The 22,401-nt window shown below is 35.6% G+C and overlaps 2 protein-coding genes across 2 annotated transcripts in view; one reads left to right on the forward strand and one right to left on the reverse strand.

Annotated features, from left to right (window-relative positions):
* Positions 1-13: 13 nt before the first annotated feature.
* Positions 14-17,283, reverse strand: LOC137392879 (18S rRNA aminocarboxypropyltransferase-like). Its single transcript, XM_068079223.1, has 8 exons — positions 17,213-17,283; positions 11,812-11,878; positions 10,325-10,359; positions 9,192-9,387; positions 5,260-5,453; positions 4,794-4,970; positions 2,435-2,516; positions 14-2,181 (listed from the first exon to the last, which is right to left on the reverse strand). The coding sequence occupies exons 2-8, from the start codon at positions 11,874-11,876 to the stop codon at positions 2,046-2,048; spliced, it is 885 nt and encodes a 294-aa protein (XP_067935324.1). The 5' UTR covers positions 11,877-11,878; positions 17,213-17,283; the 3' UTR covers positions 14-2,045.
* A 246-nt stretch (positions 17,284-17,529) lies between these two features.
* Positions 17,530-22,401, forward strand: part of LOC137395236 (vitamin D3 receptor-like) — a 29,750-nt gene continuing 24,878 nt past the window's right edge. The window contains exon 1 of the mRNA XM_068082087.1: positions 17,530-17,587. The gene's annotated coding sequence lies outside the window, so the exon portion shown is untranslated. The remainder of the gene's footprint in view (positions 17,588-22,401) is intronic.

Genomic DNA, 22,401 nt, shown 5'->3' on the forward strand with positions numbered 1-22,401 from the left:
AAAGATAGCAACCAGGAAAATGGCAGACATCAACTGGCAAAGGTACAGGCTATTTGTGTTCAACTATAGGTACAGGCGATTTGTGTACAGAATATTTGGTGTCAGTCAGTCCCTCCCTCTCTCCCGCCCTCTATCCCTCCCTCCCTGCTATCAACCTCAGAAAGAACACATGCATCATGCCAGTTATGTAGCGGCTATATGGAAAGAGGCGACAACACAGCTTGCCAATGCACCATTTCCTTCTTTACATGGGTGGATACTGAATAATGAACGCTATGAGTATGCTGTGAAGTGTCATACCAGCATTATTGCTTCACCTGATATTCTGCAAGCAGCTCCATAGGCCTATGGGTGTCAAAAATCCAGCTGCCGAGGGAACAGATGTATCAAAGCAAAGCTGCCTTACACAGAGCTGTGCACACACGTGCAATGCAACAAAACTGAAGCAGCAGTAGCAAAAAATCCCGATGATGAGGACAATGACAAAGAATTCAACATCTTGCGAAAATAATTAGTATGTACATGTATGTGCGATATTTTCAAGTAACCCTACTACTACTTTTTAGTAACACTACTACTATTAATCACTAGTGCTTGCAGCTTTTTTGTCATTTACTATGATTCATCAGTGTCAGGTTATTGAACATAATTACAGTGTTTTGATCTTATTTGTAAAAGGAAGCTATTAAAACATATATACGCATATATACACATGTATATTTATGTATAAAGTTTGAAAGTACGTGTAACAATCATAGGATATGGGATGTTATAAAATAAATAGAAGATGAATTTTGACTTTACCACTGACATCCTAAATCACTGCAAGATAATTATAAGAAAAAGCTGTAAATCTGCTGCTTCTACAAACAAAAATCTTATTGACAGGGGAGATAAATCCAAAAATATGAGTTTTATCAAATTTCTCACGGAATTGGGAATGGTAGCTGCAGCAATATTTCAGTTTTAAATTCTCTATACCAACATTAGTCTAAATCATAGTAAAAATTGCCAGTGAAAGTGGGTGCCAATGGAGCATCATTTTTAGAGCTCTTTTGTCTGCTCGGCCCATAGCCTAGCAGTAGCCATGGAGACTGATAAACCAACTAAAGGATAGAGTGCAGTGAAGACTAATACGAGAGGTCATGACATGCTAGAGCAGTGACAAAGAAGGTAAAAAATGTACACTAAAACTTATGTTCTTGACAAAACTCAATACAAAGCTTGCAATAAAGCGATGTATTATTTATCTTGCATGTTTCTACAAAAGATTTTAAAAGTATGATGCGGCTCTGTATTTTATATCAAACTGTTTTCTTCTGTCTGGTTTAGAATTCATTTTAAAACTGACAAACTTATAATTTTTAATATAATCATGAAAGAAAAAGGAAATAAAAACCCTCGTAAACTAAAAAAATGAGATTTTGCTGTCGATCATTACTGCGTCTGCCACAGTATATATACACGCACGCACACACGCATTTACTAACAAATTCATTCAAAATTTCTTCAGTTTGTTTTAGCTGTAATCCAGGAAACTAAATCAAGGAACCAATACACCTTCAGAAATAAGGAATCAACTCTGAATTCCTCTGATAACCAAGATAAAAAGCCTCTTATTACGAGGAAATTATTATATATATCCTGGAGTTTACCTACATGTACGTACATATAACACAAGTGTTTTTAAACCCATAACTACTCAACTTGTGACGGTAAAAGAATTGCCCTTATCTGTTCACAAATATTCACCTTTTTCATAATTCTAAACAATTTAAACCTAGTGCTGAGAGAGAAAAACATTCAATATTACAATCTTGTGTTAATTTATAATGTTATCAACCTTTCAAAAGCATTTAAAATAGAAAAAATTATCAAACAAGGGCCACCCTTTGGCCAGCTTGCCAAATATGCAGCCGTTCCTATGACCCTAGAACGTTTAGCAGCCAAGTTCTTATAAAAGCTAGATTTCCGTCACTGACTGTTCGGCAGTTTGAGGAGCTCAGTTAGAAGTATGTACGACCTCAATCAGCAGAGAGATGAACTCAGGTGATGTCATGCTGTGTAGAACCAGCTATTGTGGATCCCTCCGCCATATCGTTAGCCGCTTCGCAGGACAACTCCTCTAGTCCACATCTCACCTCTTCAACTTCCACGTCATCTTCCTCAGAAGACTCAGAACTAATCGTGGAATAGAAAATTCCAGCTAAACAGTATGTTAAGTTAGCTGATTGAGTGTAAAGGAATTTATATGAACCAAATATAGCTTATTTACTAAATTCAATAAATGATTTACAGGAAACCTGGTCATTAAGATCTAGGCTAATTCTAGTTTCATTGTAAACCAGTCTAAAAATCTGCTAAGTTTTATGATTTGCACTTGTTGATAAAATAACTGAATACTGGAGAGTGGAGTTATTTAGTATGACATCACCTTGAGGGAAGCACCCCGACTCTTCTGTTAGGGTTGTAGTGCTCCTCACCCGAGCCATCACTGTCAGGTATCGCAAATGGATCTGCAAGAGAAGAAAAATCCTTGCAATTTATCAACCAGAGATTAGAAGAGGAAGTGTATAATATGAATTAGGAACAGGTACATGGACAGCTGTTGAAAAAAAAAAATGCACTGAGTTTGAACCAATGGCCTCCAGCACAAGATCTGTAAGCCTTACCAATCGTTCTTTAATAATTTCGTTCGAACCTGTTAAAGAACTTATTCGTTCGAACCTTCAAACTTTTCGAACTTTCGAACATTCAAAATCGTCCGAAGTTTAATAGATGAAATTGTTTCAAGCTTGCAACAGAACAGAGAGCCCGGCCACAAAAACTCAGGAAAGCAACTCCCTTCCTTTTCAATAAAATCCAGTATGCAGCCAGACCAGGCTAATCCACCTATTGTCCATACCAAAACATGTCCAGGTCAAACTGCACTCTACCCTAATAGATAACCAGTTAAATTTATGGAAAAAACTAGCGGTCAATCATTCGGAAGAAATTTTCCATTATCAAGCTTTCAGAAACTTGGTGAATTCTCAGCCAACTTTCAGCTTGTTCCTTTTTATTTTTCAGAAGAGTACCATGTAATGACAGCCAATCAGATGAGTACCATGTAATGAGAGCCAATCAGATGAGTACCATGTAATGACAGCCAATCAGATGAGTACCATGTAATGAGAGCCAATCAGATGAGTACCATGTAATGACAGCCAGTCAGATGAGTACCATGCAATGACAGCCAATCAGATGAGTACCATGTAATGAGAGCCAATCAGATGAGTACCATGTAATGACAGCCAATCAGATGAGTACCATGCAATGACAGCCAATCAGATGAGTACCATGTAATGAGAGCCAATCAGATGAGTACCATGTAATGACAGCCAATCAGATGAGTACCATGCAATGACAGCCAATCAGATGAGTACCATGTAATGACAGCCAATCAGATGAGTACCATGTAATGACAGCCAATCAGATGAGTACCATGTAATGACAGCCAATCAGAAAGAAAAAACCAGGAAAAAAATTTTAGTTAATGATTAATTGCCGGCACAAATCGTTATTGCATGAACAGCAGCAGATAACATTACAGATTGAGGTTTCAATAATATTTTTGATCAATTTCGACCAAATACCGGATTGCATTAACATTTTTATGAAATAAACGGAAAGTTTCACGATCTTAGCAAAATATCTACAACAGCTGCAATGTTAGTATATTAAAATTGTGCGTTTTCTGAAGCAGATTATCTAAAGATTGTCTGTTCAAAATCCTTATTCATGAAGGCAGAGTATCTCACAATAGGCATTAAACAGATCACTTCCAAGAATAGCCAATTTTCATGAACGATTTTTTTTGAATTTCCTATTTATGTGAAAAAATAATTTTTTAGCTACTTCACAAGATGTACACACAAGCCGATTGGTGTAATTAATCTAATTATACAACCACCGCTCCAAAGTTAATGCGGGATGTATAAATACAACACAGAGTTTTTAGGTATTTGTGGAATGTGCTATTGCCTTCCCTTATACAACATGTTTATAAACCAAAATGACATAGCCTCGTGACTAAGTGTGAGAAAAATGTGTAAGAATGGCAACCAACAGAAGTGTTTGTCTCGCATTCACGCATCGGCTAATCATCGGCATCGACATTGTAGTTCACAAAGGAACTAAAAGTACAGCAGCTGATGCTCCTCTGCATATTTCCTCTGATCAAGTAAACACACAATAAATATGAAGACAATTCTATTGAAATACTTAGTATTGCTAGAAAAATAGTTTAGAATTGTTTTAACATATATAATGCCGGTATTAGAAATGGCTGCCATTTTATGGCCTTAATATGGACAACTTGTAATATCCATGAAATTTCTTATACTCTGCCAAGCTTTAAATTTACAAATACTTATGAGAGATTAAATGTTGAGAAATCAATCAAAAAAATATCATTATTTATTGCAACAGCACTGTGCTGATGAATGGTGATAAAAAAGCTGTACATCTTTGACCTCTGATATGAACAAGACTATCGCTTTGTGTAGTGTATATAATATTATTTAATATATAATATAAATAATATTATATAACCAATAACCAATAAGAATGATCAGAATTAATACGAAGGAAAGCATACCGTTGGCGTTATTGACCGAGGCGATAGCTTGTTTTGCAAGATAGTTCAATAATAATCTGGTAAAATCTTATATCAGATGATCAATAAGCGTAGACACATTGAAAATAGACAAAATAAATATGTCCAGAGCAGATAAAAACAGGCAGGCACATACCTCTGCTATCCCTGCCAGCCTTGGAGTCAAGGTCAGCTAGATACTTGTTTTGCGCCTCCACCACTTGAGAACTGTTGGAACATGAACTGTAAAGGGCTAACAACTCCTCATTGACTGAGTAGAAGGCGTGACCCCATTTAAAGCAATTCATAAGCTGCTCCCCGTACTCGCCTATACCTGAAAAAGTAACAAGGTGAAGGTTGAAATCTACATGTAAAAGCAATGTGAAGTAAACAAGGTGAGAGTTAACCAGCTGAAGGAAACTGCTTCAACGTTGACTGCTTCAACGTTTCTCACGAATTCAAAAACATAATGAGGTGAAATATTTAACCAAAATGAGTCGAACAAGAACCTACTGCGTTGCCAAGGTGTCAAACTTGCTACATGATAACATCGCTTCCTGCTAACAACTTCTTGCTTGTCTTACATCATACATAAACAATAATGAAACCTGCGGCCATCTTACCAGCAACAGAGAGGGTGGCAGCCAACGCTTCCACACAAGAAAGCTTGCAAGGTTTGCCATAGTTGACAGGATTCGTGGCTACAAGATAAGGCAGCAGACGAGGCTGCGTGATTTTCATCTTAGAAAATGGAGTTTCCTCAAGTTTTGCCCAAGAACAGTCAACCACAGCCACACCATGCTCTCGGATGATGCCTCTGCAAACCAAAGAACTCTAGACATGCATCCGGGCATCCGACTAAAGCCAACTCACGCAGAGGACTGGTGTTAAGTTACTTGAAAGGGAACCTGATCTCTAACCGTGTTTCAAGAATCAAAAACTACAATTGAAGATTGACATTGGCCGAAATAAAATTGGAGGAATTATTTGTTTCGACATTCCAAATAATTTTCAACACAATTTTCCAATTTTTTCAAAACATAATTTTTTTGGATAGTTTGGTTTACGGTAGATGAAAATAATAAATATTACAAACAAACTCCTCAAAAAAACGAGTACGAAAGAAAGAGTGTTACAGAAGGAAGAATTCTTTCCTTATATTGAAACCACACATAAGGGATTTAGTAAACGTCTTGAAAGCAGTTTTGAGAAAATCTTCGAGTTTTGTTAGGAGTCCTCGTGAGAAAAGGAATGAAAGTAATGTAAAGAAGGGAAAGTGAAAGTAATGTAAAGAAGGGAAAGTGAAAGTAATGTGAAGAAGGGAAAGTGAAAGTGATGTGAAGAAGGGAAAGTGAAAGAGATGTGAAGAAGGGAAAATGAAAGTGATGTAAAAAAGGGAAAGTGAAAGTGATGTAAAGAAGGGAAAGTGAAAGTGATGTAAAAACGGAAAGTGAAAGTGATGTAAAGAAGGGAAAGTGAAAGTGATGTAAAGAAGGGAAAGTGAAAGTGATGTAAAGAAGGGAAAGTGAAAGTGATGTAAAGAAAAGAAAGCATGACATGAATGAAAATTGAGAGCCTATTCATAAAGGTTTTCGTATATATTTTTTAAAATATCAAATAAAAACAAATATATACGAGAAATTCCACTGTCATACAGTCCACGACCAAAGTGATATTGGAAAAAAGAAAGGGTACTGATGGTTGAGAAATGCAATATTAGCAGTCAAATAGGATAACTGCAATGGTAGCTGTAATGTACTGGGTGTGGGTGTTATTATATACAACAAATAGCAATAATGAAAGGCAAAGATTATATGTTTATATCTCTCCTCCTGCAAAAAGAGAAATGCAATATTGGCCAATATTAGAAGTAAAATGCACTGATATTATTAGAATAACCAATATTATTAATATAGTAATAATACTATATTGCATACCAATGCATATGCACAATTTTGTTTACATTTCAAAACGTCATAGCTAACAATATCACGAAGTTGTGATATTTATATAGATTTTTAGAAAATCTGTACTACGTAGTCATTGTTCTGTAGTCATCCAAACTCGTAATTAATTATTGTAATAATCTCATAAGAACCGTTAAAAAATATCGTCGTCATTTCAGTACTCAAATGTGTCAGCAAATGAAATTGAAAATGAAAAAATTGAAATCGGCAAGAATGAAACGATTTCTGTACTCTTATGTTTATTGCCAAAACCTTCGTCAATTCGACAATGCTAGACTGGTGAAAAATGTACTTTTTTTTTCGTGAAATGCGCAAGACTTTATTGTTCTATTCTCTGTCGCTCGGTGTTTTAATTTCCGGTCTTAACGTTTATTTAACCAAGCTTTTCAAGCGTTTTGTGGCGATTTTCGTCCAAATTAATATGTCTATTTGTGTATAATCCGATCAGATGGGTAAGTTTTAGGAATTTGCGGTAACCTTTCAAAAGCTTGGTAACATATTTAAATAGGTTTATATGCGTTTTGTATCATTATTATACTTAAACGACTTTACTGAAAAATAGTTAAATATGTTGATAGGATTTCGTTGCAAGGGTTTGGTGACCGCCGTTGATGGATAATTTTTCGGGAGTTGTGTGCACATGTGCATTTATCATAATTCTCCCAATCAATCGTTTCACTCTTGTTTGGTGGTGGGATAACTTATTTTAAGGGAAATGTCGCATAGTGTAAGTGAGACTAGCTCTGTATCTCTATTATCTACACACTGTCTGTCTGACGCATTACCAAGGCTACATTCTAATCTTGGCCAATCTTAAACCATAGACCTGTTAACCATATGATTAATTATTAAGTATAGTTGTTAGGTCGATGTCTTGAACATAAAATTATGTGACAATAAAAACTACTTTTATTGTTTATTATTATATTCAGTGTTTTACACATTAATTTTTCACATTTAATTTTTACGTTTTCAACATTTCAGCAGTTGGTTCAATGCTACATGTATATAGAATTACCAGAAAAACTTATCTTTAGGTTTTTGAGCTGCGTAATGACTTTAACAAAAAAAATGTAATCTTGCAGAAGTATTTGCTCCAACATACATGTATGATGGCTTTGATTAAAAACACATCAACTGACTAATCAAACTTTAATTAGCTAGTAGAGTTAATTTTGTAGGCCGAGATTTGGCGGTATAATCATAAATGTATGTTCAAAACCTGCTGGAAAGAGAATATTTTTCATAACAAAAATTTCGTTTGTGAAGACAACTACAGTCATACAGACTCATACCTCTACATACGAATGCTCGGGCATGCAGGAAACTTGAGATACGAACTGACTTTTTAGCAAACTTCTTCCTTGCGATACGGGTAATCTTTGAGATTTGACCTGTTCTCGATGGCCACTACACTATATGGCCAATTATGCGGGTGACCGCTTTCAAGAACAGCATCGCTTGGTCTTTCTCCAATCGCAAGTTTGAAAAAGTTTTTGAGAATTTGGCAAAAAGTTATAGTAAACGCGACGCAAAAGCGCATAACCGGAAACGGATGCTAAAAACATATGATAACAAAATTAAAGTAAGTTTAATAGACGATTAATATTTAGCTCTAAATCTGTGTTAGCTAGTAAGCTAAAATCGTTGAGTAAGTCGTTATTACGTAGGAACGCCAAGACTGGTGTATGAAACACATCAAAACAGATACTAATTATAAGCTAAACACATCAACACAGATACACATTATAAGCTAAACACACCAACACGGATACCAATTATATGTATAAGCTAAATACATCAACACAGATACCAATTATAAACTAAACACATCAACACAGATACTAATTATAAGTCAAACACATCAACACAGATACCAATTATAAACTAAACACGTAAACACAGATACTAATTATAAGCTAAACACATCAACACAGATACCAATTATAAGCTAAACACATCAGCACAGATACCAATTATAAGCTAAACACATCAACACAGATACCAATTATAAGCTAAACACATCAACACAGATACCAATTATAAGCTAAACACATCAGCACAGATACCAATTATAAGCTAAACACATCAACACAGATACCAATTATAAGCTAAACACATCAGCACAGATACCAATTATAAACTAAACACGTCAACACAGATACTAATTATAAGCTAAACACATCAACACAGATACCAATTATAAGCTAAACACATCAGCACAGATACCAATTATAAGCTAAACACATCAACACAGATACCAATTATAAGCTAAACACATCAACACAGATACCAATTATAAACTAAACACGTCAACACAGATACCAATTATAAACTAAACACGTCAACACAGACACTAATTATAAGCTAAACACATCAACACGGATACCAATCACGAGTTGGGCACATCAACCAAAAACCTATTAACTATACACAACATACACTATATACTATATTAACCTAATATAGTTAATAGGTCTATGACATCAACTAATATACCATTCATGAGCAAAAAACATCAACCCAAATAGCAATTCCAAGAGACCAAGACTCCCCAAATAGGAGTGTCGATCAACACCAATACTTACTCGTCTGCAGGAGACACACACTGAGAGCCGATGGGTGTCAACACGATGCCCTTGAACCTGTCGGTTAGGCGGAGTATCTTTACCTTCCTCAGTCTGTAGAGCTTTCTGCCGGTGCACTTTTTAGGATCACAGTGTTGAAAGTCCCACATCGCAACAGTAAATGGAATTGTCTGCACATCTGCCTCCTCATCGTCAACTGAACCAACATTAGCTGGTTGAAAATGCTATGTTGAAATGTGCACTTTTAGACACAGCCATACGGTGGGCCGATCTGACAATTTATGCTGATGTAACCAATGGCCTCAATGCCAAACATAGCAAATATTCAAACCAAAGTCTGTTAACAGGATTAAAAAAGACGGCCATATGATGGCATACTTCTTTACAACAATAGACCAGATCTGCGCATAGCATAAGCGGAAAAAAGTTTAAATAGTTGCAGCTTCTAGTAATCTGTATGTATAAATCTCAAAGTCCGTTGTTCGGTGTGTCCAGCTATAGCTATTGAAATTTAGGAATGAAATATCAGCTTCGTGCTGGATTTGATCTTGGAACCTCCCTTTTGCCAGGTGATAATCTTACCAATTAAGCTAAGTGAGATGCATTGAAATCATTAGGCGAAATGAGTCGCTATGTTGGTTAAAATATGCACAGAACTCTGCTTTACACAAAGTCACTAAAGCTTGTTCTCACGGCTCTTATTTGCAAGTTTAGCAACACAGATAGTAGCTTACTCAAATTAGCCATTGGCAATGTGCCAGGCTAATGGCAGGCAACTGCATTACCTGTCACTGTTTATAAGCTGGTTTTAATACCCACGCAGCGCCGGACATTCGGCTAGTCAATATTAATAGGCTACGCTGTTTGAGTGCAATATGAACATACTTCCATTTAGGACTTCTTAAGCATACCTTATAGTTTATGATTTCCTAAGCATAGCCACTAATTTAAGATTCCCTAAGAATACCCACTAACTTAGGATTTTCTAAGCATACCCATTAACTTAGGATTCCCTAAACATACCTACTAATTTAGGATTCTCTAAAAAGGGATTCAAACAAAAACTTATTGAAGCAAGTTTTGTCTGTGTGCAGAGCAAAAACCAACATAGAATTACTGACAAATAACCTCACCTATGCTAGAGGTCCTCTCATGCTCCAGATGTTCCCTAAAAAAGAATGGGCTCTTCAAAAGTTTACAAATAAACAGAAGATGCTTGTTTATTACTAATCATTAAAGAAAGGTATATGAGAGCAAAGAGTCAGCAAGCTTGCAACTAAGGGTTTAAATCCTAACGGTCGCTGCTAATAAAGCAACATTTACTGTGGGGGAAGGGTGTCCGATGATATAAGACGACACCTCTGAACACACTTGTCTTTCATCAAAGCAGTGAAGCCAACACTACTGTTGACTTATAATTACCTAAGCATTTGTTTGAGACAAATTTCAGAATGTTGAATTATTCATCGGGGTTTATTTAGTTGATATTCGCACTGCGAGAATAATCGACCAACAATAAAAAATTTTCTTGCTCCACAATGAAATGAGAACTTTCATAATTAAAAACAATCAGCGTGAAGCAAAGATGCAAATGCATTAGAACTGAATACCAAATTTTTCCCAAAAAATCCTTGTTATTTGTTAAAATGTTCTACTAACAAACTTTGGCTACATATTATATAAGTAAAAAAAGAACATTTAATGAAATCCAATAATACATAAAAAAAACAAACAAATTGTTCAAGGAAAAACAAAAACAGTATCATTCTATTCTATCATCAATTCTATATATTGAACGCTTAATCAACTTTTACCTGTTTGTCACCGGGTCGATAAGATGAACAATGTTGATCTATCAATAGATTATAACTAAATTTATATACCTACACCGTCTCAGCAACATACTAAGCAACTTGATTGAATAACTTCTGAAAAATGATGGATACTCACTGCAGAGCACTAAACAAAAACAAAATTTCTAGTAAACTACTCGATGGACATGCGTGTTCCACGTCGATCGTGCAATCATGAGGAATGAATGATGAGTTATGCAATGGTCATGTTCTAATAAACAATGCAGAAGTCGCAGCGAACCATGCTTTATATCGACAAACAATGCAAAGTGCTAGCCATACACGATAAATTTATCAGAAAGAAAAGCCAAGCTGAATAATAATAAAACTAAATATACATTTATCTGTAGTAAACATGTACAGCTAGGCCCAGAATTTATGACAATGAATAAAAAAACTGGCAAATGACAACAAATGGCTATCATTGTGATTGCATGCTTAAATGGGTTTGGAGTAGCTTCCACTATGAATCATAGAAACAGTAAAATCTGAATGCAATCGATGCCATTTCGCTTCATTAAATTTGTGTAAAGGCATTTGCAATGATAAAGTGAGGCTGCTTTAACAAGTTTCGTTTTGAGGACACAATGATACATCGCGATGTATCCCTCAAAACGAAACTTGTCGCGATTCGCGACACTGGGAAAGATCTACATAGTGCAATTCCAAATTGTTGCAGCGGTAAGGTGCAAATTCGTTGGAAAACTCTGAACCCAATCACAGTGTATAACTGACACATTCATGGTAAGGAAATATGATTGTAATACCTGGCTGTAAATCTGGTGCTATGAACTTTCTTCTTAGCCTTTGGTAAATTTTTATTTTTTCCCATTCCTGTAAAAACAGTTTTACTGACCCGTGATAGAACAAACACAATAAATATATGGTTAAACAACGCAACTCCTCAATGCTTCTGCTAAAGGAGACAGGTGTTTACGAAGTGGAAATATGGAAGCCTGAAAAATTTCAAGTAAAGAGTAACTTATGGAAAAACCAGACAGATTTGGGTAAGTAGCTTCCAAAATCACTAGTAAGTTTTCAGAGTCAACTAGATGTCTGCGTGAATATTGATATCAAAAGTCAGGAACAGTGATCCGATCTCATGTGGCAGCAGCAATTGCTATAGACAGACCTCACACTTAATCTATTCAAAAAACGTTTTTTATGAAGTCTTTAGTGGCCTCTACTCTGATGATGTGAGCGAATCATCATACATGGCGATAATGTATGATGTCACATATAATATATATCATTATATATATTATATGCATGAAATTTATATTTGTTACCATTCGCTAGAAACGAGTACTGAAAAAATGGGCAAAACTAACCAAATGTAAAAATACAACCTGTTTGACACAGATTAACCAGCTGAATAAAAAACTCAGCATTGTACAGTCGCTCTCAAATAAGTATTATCTTTGACAGAGTTATTCTGCAGATCAACACTATACTGTAGTTTCTATAACAACCAAACTAATGCATTTAATCATAGTTACCGATATTATAGTTGGCTCAACAATGATATTATGATGGCAAGCTTTATAACGATTTCAGACTTACATATCGCCAAAATTTTATTGAAAATCTTTATGACCTGTAATGGTTTTGACTATGCACCAGATGAACGTTTTCATAAAAAATCTTATGTAAGCTGACTCTATGGAATTCAACTTGGAAATTCTATAAACTAAACATTGCACTGACTTTAGCACATTTCTTAGGAGCAAAACGATGGGCAACTCGAAAACCATATGACGCATATAAGCAAGAAAATTTGCTGCTAGAACAATCTACCTAATCGCTAGCTCTTTGAACTTAGAATAAATGTGTCTTGATAATTTCTAACATAATTTGCCAGATTTTCATAGAGCAGCTCAGACCTTTCACCTTTGCTCGGTGACCTTGTGACTTGCTGAGTTTGTCGAGTTGAGCTTATATTGAGTGTTTAGAGAAATCTTTACCTTGTAGTAATATAACGACAAATAATTTTTATCAACACTTTTACTTACTTGAGACATTAATATATTTTATGCATTTTATAGACTGGTTTTGCCATATGAGAAATTATCAAATGTTTTAGCAAACTGTCATAATATTATAGCATATTGTTAGTCCGTTTCTTTTAGCACCATACAACAAAACAGTCGACCCTACAGTAATTTTACCACCATACAGCCAAACAGGTGACTCTACAGTACTTTTAACACCATACAGCCAAACAGGTGACCCTACAATACTTTCAGCAACATACAGCAAAACAGGTGACTCTACAGCACTTTTAGCAACATACAGTCAAACAGCTGGCTCTACAGTACTTTACAGAGCCTATAGATTTCTAGAGCAATACTTTTCCAAGACATATAGTTGTCAATTGTCCCCATAATGGTCTAATTGAAGTGCATAAAAAACTATGAAGCAACTTATAAATGATGATAAATCTAGACACCAGTGCTGTTTCAACTAGGCTCAAACCAATGATATACAGCCCCCAAGGATAGCCGACGGCTCTCATATGGGCGGGGTTTAATGATGGAGCTCTGTTGGGATGAACCCGAACACGGCACCCGAACAAACAAATAAGCTGAATAAATTCCCTTGTAAATTTACAAATATTATGAACTATAGTGGTTATTTTACTTATCTGTTGAATTCATTTTGTTGTCAAATAAATATAGTATCCCAATATTGTCACCATTATGATCAGTCCGTTGCCATTCGCAAACATTCGTGATATTAATAGTCACAATCGTAAAATAGCTCTAATTCAGTTTTTTATTTAGAATTTGAGTATGAAAACTACACTGCACAACTTTGCCTGCTGTCCCATCTTATTGGCCAGGTAAAACAATGTGAGAATGATGAGAGACTTTGTCATTTTATATTAGGGGTGGCAAAATATTAATCAAAAACTAGGAAAAAAAGGCCGTTGTTCGGGTAACTCCGGGTAAATTATATTCAACTTTAAGCATATACCACGACTTTTTCCAATTTAAAAATTACTAAAAGTAGGTAATTTGAAATGTTTTATTTTGCATGGATCCATTGTTTTGATTAGGTATTACCCCTACATTGTAGAAATTCAAGGTTTGCTATTGTGAACCGCGGGGGTCTACTGACTGAATGAGCTAATGAAACGATAACAGCGAATCGTGTTTTCCAAAACCTAACAAGGCAACGCGACCGCTCCGCGAGAGTTGTGTTTGCTCCAAAACCCAGGCTAACACAATCCTGACAGAACTCCATCATTAAACCCCACCCTTGTGATAGCCGTCGGCTATCCTTGGGGGGCTGTATATCATTGCTCAAACCGAGTATGGCAATTGACATTTGTTTCATTTGATTTCTTTAACATAAGATTGAATTATATAACTTTTTGTAAAGGCAAATGCCGTCAGCCGCAGATAGTTATCATTACACTTACAATAATCTGGTTCCATTGACTGACTATGCTTTATGTTTATAATTTCATTATTACATTAAAACTTAATTTTATGAATAGTACATATTGTGCACAAACTACAGACAAATCTTTTTAGCCCTAAAATGACCTATTCACAAATCTAGCTCAAGCGTAAAAACGTGAATATCTACTGTACCTTCCATCATCACACCCGATTTATCTTTTTTCTGTTTCTTACATTAGCACTTACCATCTAATTTCAAATGTTGAAGGATGACATGTAACTGATACGGAAAAAATATATAGAATATCAATGAAAAAACCATAATAACCACTCTTGTAATATTAATCTAAGTCCAAGTAAACAGAATCCCAAGACTTCACGCCGGGCAAGAAGCAGGATTATCACAACTTGGAAGAAAACGAAAATTGAAATATTTCTTGTATTAAAATGATTATAAAGTGGACTCCCTTATGTCTTTGGTAGTTGTAGGTGAAAAGACTGCAAAAGTAAGCCTGATGGTTTGTGGTAACAGCTACAGAAACTGCTGAGTCAGACGCTCTAGTATTATGGTCATGAGGGTTTGATTGATTAGCAAGTTATCGAGTTCTCAGCAAAAGATGAATCAACGCCATTAACTAAAATTTTTAAAAAGGGATTAATACGATCCACCTTCCTTCCATTCCTTAAAGGTACATACTAGACCCAAAGAACCCCTGTCCTCTGGAATCCCTCTTACCCTTCAATGTCGAGAAGTGTATAGCTTTTCTCTGAAACATTTCCACTTTGTTAATGTGTTTTATCAAATGAGGATCTCAAACTTCACTTGCATACTTTAACAAAGGCCAACACAAAGTGATGTAGGCCATGTATCTCACGTTGTTTTAGAGCTAAATATAATAGTCTCTTCAATAATCCTAATCTCTGACAAGCCTTGTTGTAATTTTTTTGATGTGCGCATTCCAGGATAGATTGTTTGAAATTTCAACTCCTAAGTAAGGAAAACTTTTAACAAAGGTAATAGGGTGATTCTGCGGAGTAATTTAATCAACCAATAGGTCATTAAATTTAACAACATGGCATGTTTTCGTATTGAAGGTCATCGTCCTTGTGTGAGCCCATACTTCTAAACTAACGAAATCTTGCTGAAAGTTGACCACGCCCAACCGAGAGTTGTTTTTAGCATTGAGTAGAGCATTATCTGTGAATGACTTAACTGTAAAAAAAATTCAGAATGTCACAGATGAATGTCAACTTTATATTTATATATATGGTATTGATGTAGACAAAAAACAGTGAAGGGCCTTGAGGAACACCAGAAAAAAACAGGCAGACGACACAAAGTAATACCATCGATCACCACTCTCTGATATTTATTTGACAATAAACTTTCAAACTATTTGATTATAGATGTATCGATACCGGGTTTCAATAACCCCTGGTTAAAATGGTGGTCAGCAACCTTATCAAATGCCTTGGAAGAGTCCAACACAGCAGCTTGTGAAGAATGCCCTTCATCAACTATTTTCATTATGTCAATGGTTTTTGTTATTAACCGAGCAGTAAAAGACAAATTTCTCCTGAAACAATGTTGGCTTTTTACCTGTCATTTCTCATGGTTTTTGCTAATGTGACTCAAAACCACATGTTCCGGAAGTTTACTAACTAAGCTTATATTAAACACAGGCCTATAAAGGTCAAGAGTATTTTGGCAGTTTTTGAAAATTGGCACCAAGTTTGCAATTGTTCACTTAGATGGTAAATTGTATATAAAGAGCACTGAAAAACACGGCTCAAAATTGCTCCAGTGAGCTCCAAATCTAAAGTAAAAGTTTTTTTCCTGAAACCTGATCTAAAATCTGATTTTTCCAGTTTAAGGACCTCGATTAAAGCACTGATTGAGCTAAAAAGTTTAGAGTCATACGTTAAAAAGCTAGAATCAACCTTAAAACAACACTACGAAAAAAATTAATTAAAATTACCAGCTTTCAGTTATTACCAATGACTGGTAACTTATCACCCCCATACGCTCGCTTGACAAAAAAGAAGCTTAAATTGTTTTTGTCATAACAGCTCCTAAATGTATCTGTTGTAGTGAAGTAGTTCCAATTTAAAAAAGAATTTTTGTTCTCTTTCCTGAGAGTCTTATACTGAGAAAGATACGATCCCAACCCGTTTATATTTATTTTACCACTTCCTCCGCTTGTTGACTGCTTTTTAGCGGTTCGGTTACACCAACAAGGTTCGCTGGTTTTTGCTATTCTTAAAACACTGTAGAACATGACAATCAATCATTTCCCTAGGACCCTCTTCAAGGACGTTCCAGACAAAACCAAAGCTCCCGCAAAGATATTGGCATTTACCACAGCCCCAAGAGCTTTACACAATCCAACATGAATCGCCTCACTATCTGCCCGACTATAAAGTTTAATAACCTTCTTCCCAGGCGAATCAGGTTCAACTCATACCTTATCTACTAACTCCAACAAAAATGGTACCAAAACCTGGGCCAATATCTGAATAAAAAATGTCACACCTACTATTACTCAAAACTTGATTTAAAATGCTTTCCTGTACAAGAGTAAAACTCTTAACCATTTCCTTAATCATGATGAGCTCTTCTAGAAAACTTTGAAATGTCAGTTACAAAGCTACAATTTGACCAACTAGTTTGTAATAGTAAAATATGAGTGCTTATATAGGAATACACTTTTTCTGAACATACAATTTTTATATTTGTCAATGCCCATCATTTAACACCTACTTTGAATTGACTGAATAATTCCAAGTAAATTACTAAAACTAATAGCCAAAGTTTTTTGACAACATGGAAATGTGCTTAGTTGCAAAATGCGGAAAGTGGATACGGTAGTACCGAAGTGCGTGTGTCATAGCATTAGATGCAAAGTGAAGCTCTCCATACAAAGGCTAGAAGAAATATTTATTTCCGGATGTACAGCAATGTTTGCACGAGAAAGGGAGGAGCCGTCCCGAAGTGGAGAGCGAACGAGAGCACTGGGCTACTAAAGTTAGCATCGTTTTTGTATCTAGTGCATATTAATAAGTTGTAGTAAGGAATCCGCGTTCCTCGGCGAGGTTGATAATAATTATAGTGGTAAGACGAACCCAACCAGCTAAGGTTTGTATTAACAGCTCAACAGCTCTTTACATATTTAATTATTGAAGTTGTCATTATCGCTATATAATTTTTGTTACTAGATTCTGATTTTAATATACGATAAAAAGCTTTAGCAAAACTTTGTCATACCTGTATTACTTGTTTTAAGGGATTTTACACATTTTCAAATGTTATTCAGCAATATAATTACAATTGTCAATCACTTATTAGTGAGGAAAAACTTAGACATGAACTTACTATGGTCGGATCGGATCGGATCGGGTTTTTCCCACTGAAAGCCTCGCGCAGGAGGCAAAATACGGAAAGTAGTCTACCTAGTAGTCTACTATGGTAGACTACTAGGTAAATAGGTATCTCTTTGTCGTTGTCTCAGGGAAGAAAGGGGTGAATTTTGCAGATTTATTATGTTGTTTGTTGCTTTCGAAGAGGTCAAATCCATATTAGTTTTTAAAATTGCTTTTCAGAGAAAACCCAAAAAAATAAAACGTTTTGTTTGAATTATTGTTAGATGTCACTCACTAAAACGACATATATTTGTGGATAGGCCTAATTATAACAGAAAACTGGAATCAACCTATAGCTTTATATTTACCTTGACAAAGCCCTCTTGTTGATTAGTTTCATTGGCTTGGGTTAATTGCAGAATGCAATTGTAGTGTAAATGTTCTTGAAATCTCATGAGTTTTTTTGTGATGTGCTGTATAACTAAAGTGCTGGTTTTAGATATATGCCTAAAGTACATGAGGTCTTTGCTAAATTTACATGTGCAGTTTGAGAAGGAACTCTCATGCATATGACGTCTATTACGAACGTAGTATTTAAGGCAGCTGTAAAATTTTCTCATTTTATATTTATTTCCGAGATCACAAATACATAACATGTTAGTATCATGACTGTCTCATATTTTGACATTATGCAACCTATCTTTTTATTATAAAACAGTAGAAAGTTCCTTCACATTTTTGTGTAGCTGAAGTAATTAAGCGAAAATTGAAAACCAATTGGTTGTACACTTATATGCAAAGATCTAAACTAAAAAAAATCTTGTGAAAAAAGTTTGTCATTAAAAACCGATCCAATGCACATCTAATCTACCCTATCTGATTATATTTTTAGTCTCTAATCATGTTTGTAGGTAAATACATTAGTTATAAATAAGATTATTCATATTGACTTTCAAATTACTTCGTTTTTGTGCATTCTGATATCTTTTATCATACAGCGGCCGGTATTATTATTTTATTCTGAGGATACACTCAACTCTTCGACATACATAAAATCATGTAGACTCAAAGGTAAATGTTGCGAAAATCATTTTTGTGGGATCCTAATAATTATTCTGCTGTGGGCTTCTAGTAATGGAAAACCATATTTCCACGGTTATAGCATCAACTCTTTAAGTTTCTTTTTTTGACTTAAAGGACAATTATTTGTAGTTTTTATTGAATGTAAGCTACTGTGCCCGGAACAACATGGTTCTTTGTCACTTAGCTTAACTAAGATGTTTTTTTAAAACTTGCTACATAGAAGTGATCTAGTAGTTTTTAACTGATTTTGATCAATATGATTTGATCATTCATGAGTAGTTTAACAACCGACCCAAGTGGTAGTCTTTATTCAACAAGTTATGATGCTAATGAAATGATGTTCTTTATAATGCTAGTAGTGTATGCTTGTGTTAAATGCTAGCAATGATTATATTTAAGGAGTCATCTCCTTTTTTTAACTCCAAGAGTAAAGTTCACAGCTGAAGGCTAAATTGTTTTTAGCAAGTCCAAGTTTATATGTTTAATATTATTAAGGTTTCCAGTATATTTTTCTTAAGCAGGAATGCATCAGTTTGAGTGCTTAAGTCTAATTTTACTTCCAGAAAATTTTAGACATTGCTTTGCAGCCATTGTGAGGACCAAGTAATTAGATTAAAAAAACTACAAATAGCAATCATCAGTATAACCTTTGATGAATCTGATAGTATGCATCAACCTTCGGAGTGTTCAAACACCAGTTCCAGCATATTTCAATTCTAGACGTGGCTTATCAGTCTTTAGACTGGCTTGTCCATCTGATCGAATAAATCCAAGCGTTTTCCCACTGTAACCTTTACAAATCTATGTGAAGGTGCGAAGTAAGATCATAACAAATCTATTTTTAGAGTTCCTGTACCTTTGATGTGTTCAAGTACACAAATGAGGCTATTATTTCATCATGATATAAAGTGATGCCAAATAACACCGATGAAGCAAAACATATTGTGAAACTTGCCGTTACTCGCATTCTCATCATTCTCTATACAGGTTCCAGCTAATCCTCGGCTTAGTAAGAGTACAGACAGTTGAGCTACCTCTTTTCTTGTGTGTTTGACTTTGTCTCACATTGTTCACATAAGGTTAGACGCACGAGTGTGAAATGCAACAGAAGTGCTATGAAATTTGCTGCTGCTAGTGTTCATCCGGAGATGTCAGCAGTCTGAGTTTCCTCAGGAAAGTAGTGTAATTTACTAGTTTAGAAAATAGGTTTACATTTTGTCAGGCTTATTGGCCAAAAGCTGTCATTATTACAACTTCCTCATATGAACGACTTTTATGCAACACGAAATATCACCATTAGAAGTTTTGGTCCTGTATCCGGACTTTGGGAAAGCTAACTGGCATTGGTGCAGCACTTTAAGGAGTTGATATGCAAGCAGGCAGCAGGTGGAGCGACGCTGCCATTAGCACTGAAATTCTGCTATCAATATTGAATACTGATTGAAAGTCACTGATGCTCACACATAGATCAATAGGAGTTAATTGGCTATTGGGTTATGATGAATAAACAGCATGCCTTTCACTTCGCAAGACCTACGCGTGTGCATTCTTCTGCACTATTGATGTAAACCTATTGAGGCAATAAGAGCCCTCTATTGTGTTGTCTGAGAACACGGTAAACCTAGCATGTTTAGACGAGCATTCATCAAGTGGATGGTTCCTTCCTTGGCTATTACTGAAAAAAAGCATTTTTAATAGTTTTTTATAGTCAACAAAGAATGACTTTTGAAGGACTCTCCTGAGGTCATTTTAGTCAATGCAAATCAATTCACACAGATGCAATGTTACAGAGGATCAAGTCTTCAAATCCTTTAGATCACTGCTAACTCTATTATGCTGCCCAAGCTCTATTGTGTTAACTCTATTATGTTGCCCAAGCTCAGTTTGTTCAAAGATGGTTTCATAGTTTACATTGTTCAGATGACCTTTGACCAGAAATGACTAACAATCAACCGTTAAATTTTTTTTGGAATATGGTTATAATTGGCACTATTCACAGCTAATCGGAGTTGCCTTCCCACTTTTATGCCCGTCATTTGATCTAATGCAACCATTAACTCTGTTTACTTTGTGAAGACTTTGTGCCTCATGAAAACAGCTTATATTGTAGGTCTGATGAAAAACTGTAAGCCTTTAATGAGATTGCCCTAGGTTCATGCTGTTTTGCCCTCGTAGTTTACGTCATTGAAGGACTGCTAACTGATGAAAACTCTTCCAACATAACTTCATGAAACCAATTAAAACTGATCCAATTGCTTAAAGAAAAAATTAAGGGTGTTTTCAAATTCGATAGGTGGCAAAATGTTGAAACAGATATCTGTCATGAAATAGGGTACATCAAATGCATTCCTTCGGTGTATTGCGATTCCTTAAAGTTAGAGTTATCCTCCCTATATTGTTTTTCGAATCACATGACCAGCATGACAACTACTCTATCCATGATTGGAAACGAATCCATAAAAGCATTTTTAGCATACACGAAATGTATTGGTTATAAATAAACATTTGATTATCATAGCCTGAAAATAGTAAAATGTCTATCAAAATCTGAATCTACTGCTTTTAATGGTTCCCGCGCAGGCTTTTTATTCACTGTCACCAGACCTGACTCGCACTGTTTCCTAGCCTGTCTTGACAAGCTGTTGTTTTTGCGTAGTTGTCCCCCGTCGAGCGGCGAGCAACAACAGCTTGTCACAAGACGTACTGCACCTGATGCATCAGCTGCACTTATAAGGAGTTGTTCTCCTCCGTCTACGCGGCTCGGCTGCGATGTTATTCCGGTCGCTCCATTGGTAATCGTAAAGGATTTCACGCAAAAATTTATGTAGAAAAATTAAGATAAGAACGTTTAACTGGCGACCCCTCTCTGCAGTAAACTTTATTAGGATTTGAGAACTTAGGCAACTACAGCGACTAAACATGTCGTTATTTGTGCGCTCAGTCAGTTTTATTTCTATTTTTCTATCAGTCAGTTTTATTTGTTCTTATGGATTTTATTTTGAGTTTATTTTATTCTTAAGTTCTACTAAAGTTTATCACAGAAACTGGTCTTTGGTTAAACGTTGCAATCTTGTTTTTTTTCTACATAAATTTTTGCGTGAAATCCGTTATGATTACCTATGGAGCGACCGACATAACATCGCGGCCAAGCCGCGTAGACAGAAGAGAACAACTCCCTATAAGTGCAGCTGATGCATCAGGTGCAGTACGTCTTGTGACAAGCTGTTGTTGCTCGCCGCTCGACGGGGGGACAACTACGCAAAAACAACAGCTTGTCAAGACAGGCTAACTGTTTCCATGACGAGGTTTATTCACAAGTCTACATCATCCACAACATGGAAACAACCAAAACGCGCAAGTCTAGCGAGTTTTGTTATTCACAGATTTTTATCGAATGTTTAAAGATTGCAAAAGATGGAAACGGCCCTTGCATCTGATGCACAAGAAAATGCTGTGCAAGCTGTTCAATTTTAAACATTTTTCAAAAAATGTCATTCTTATTTTGAT

Source organism: Watersipora subatra, chromosome 4 (genome assembly GCF_963576615.1).
Source record: "Watersipora subatra chromosome 4, tzWatSuba1.1, whole genome shotgun sequence".
Taxonomy (NCBI): domain Eukaryota; kingdom Metazoa; phylum Bryozoa; class Gymnolaemata; order Cheilostomatida; family Watersiporidae; genus Watersipora; species Watersipora subatra.

Coding starts and splice junctions, on each gene's coding strand:
- LOC137392879 (XM_068079223.1), bottom strand. CDS start 11,876: ATGGGAAAAAATAAAAATTTACCAAAGGCTAAGAAGAAAGTTCATAGC. Junction 10,360..11,811: donor AGCACCAGATTTACAGCCAG/GTATTACAATCA, acceptor ATTCTTTTTTAG/GGAACATCTGGAGCATGAGA. Junction 2,517..4,793: donor GGCTGGCAGGGATAGCAGAG/GTATGTGCCTGC, acceptor CTTCTCTTGCAG/ATCCATTTGCGATACCTGAC.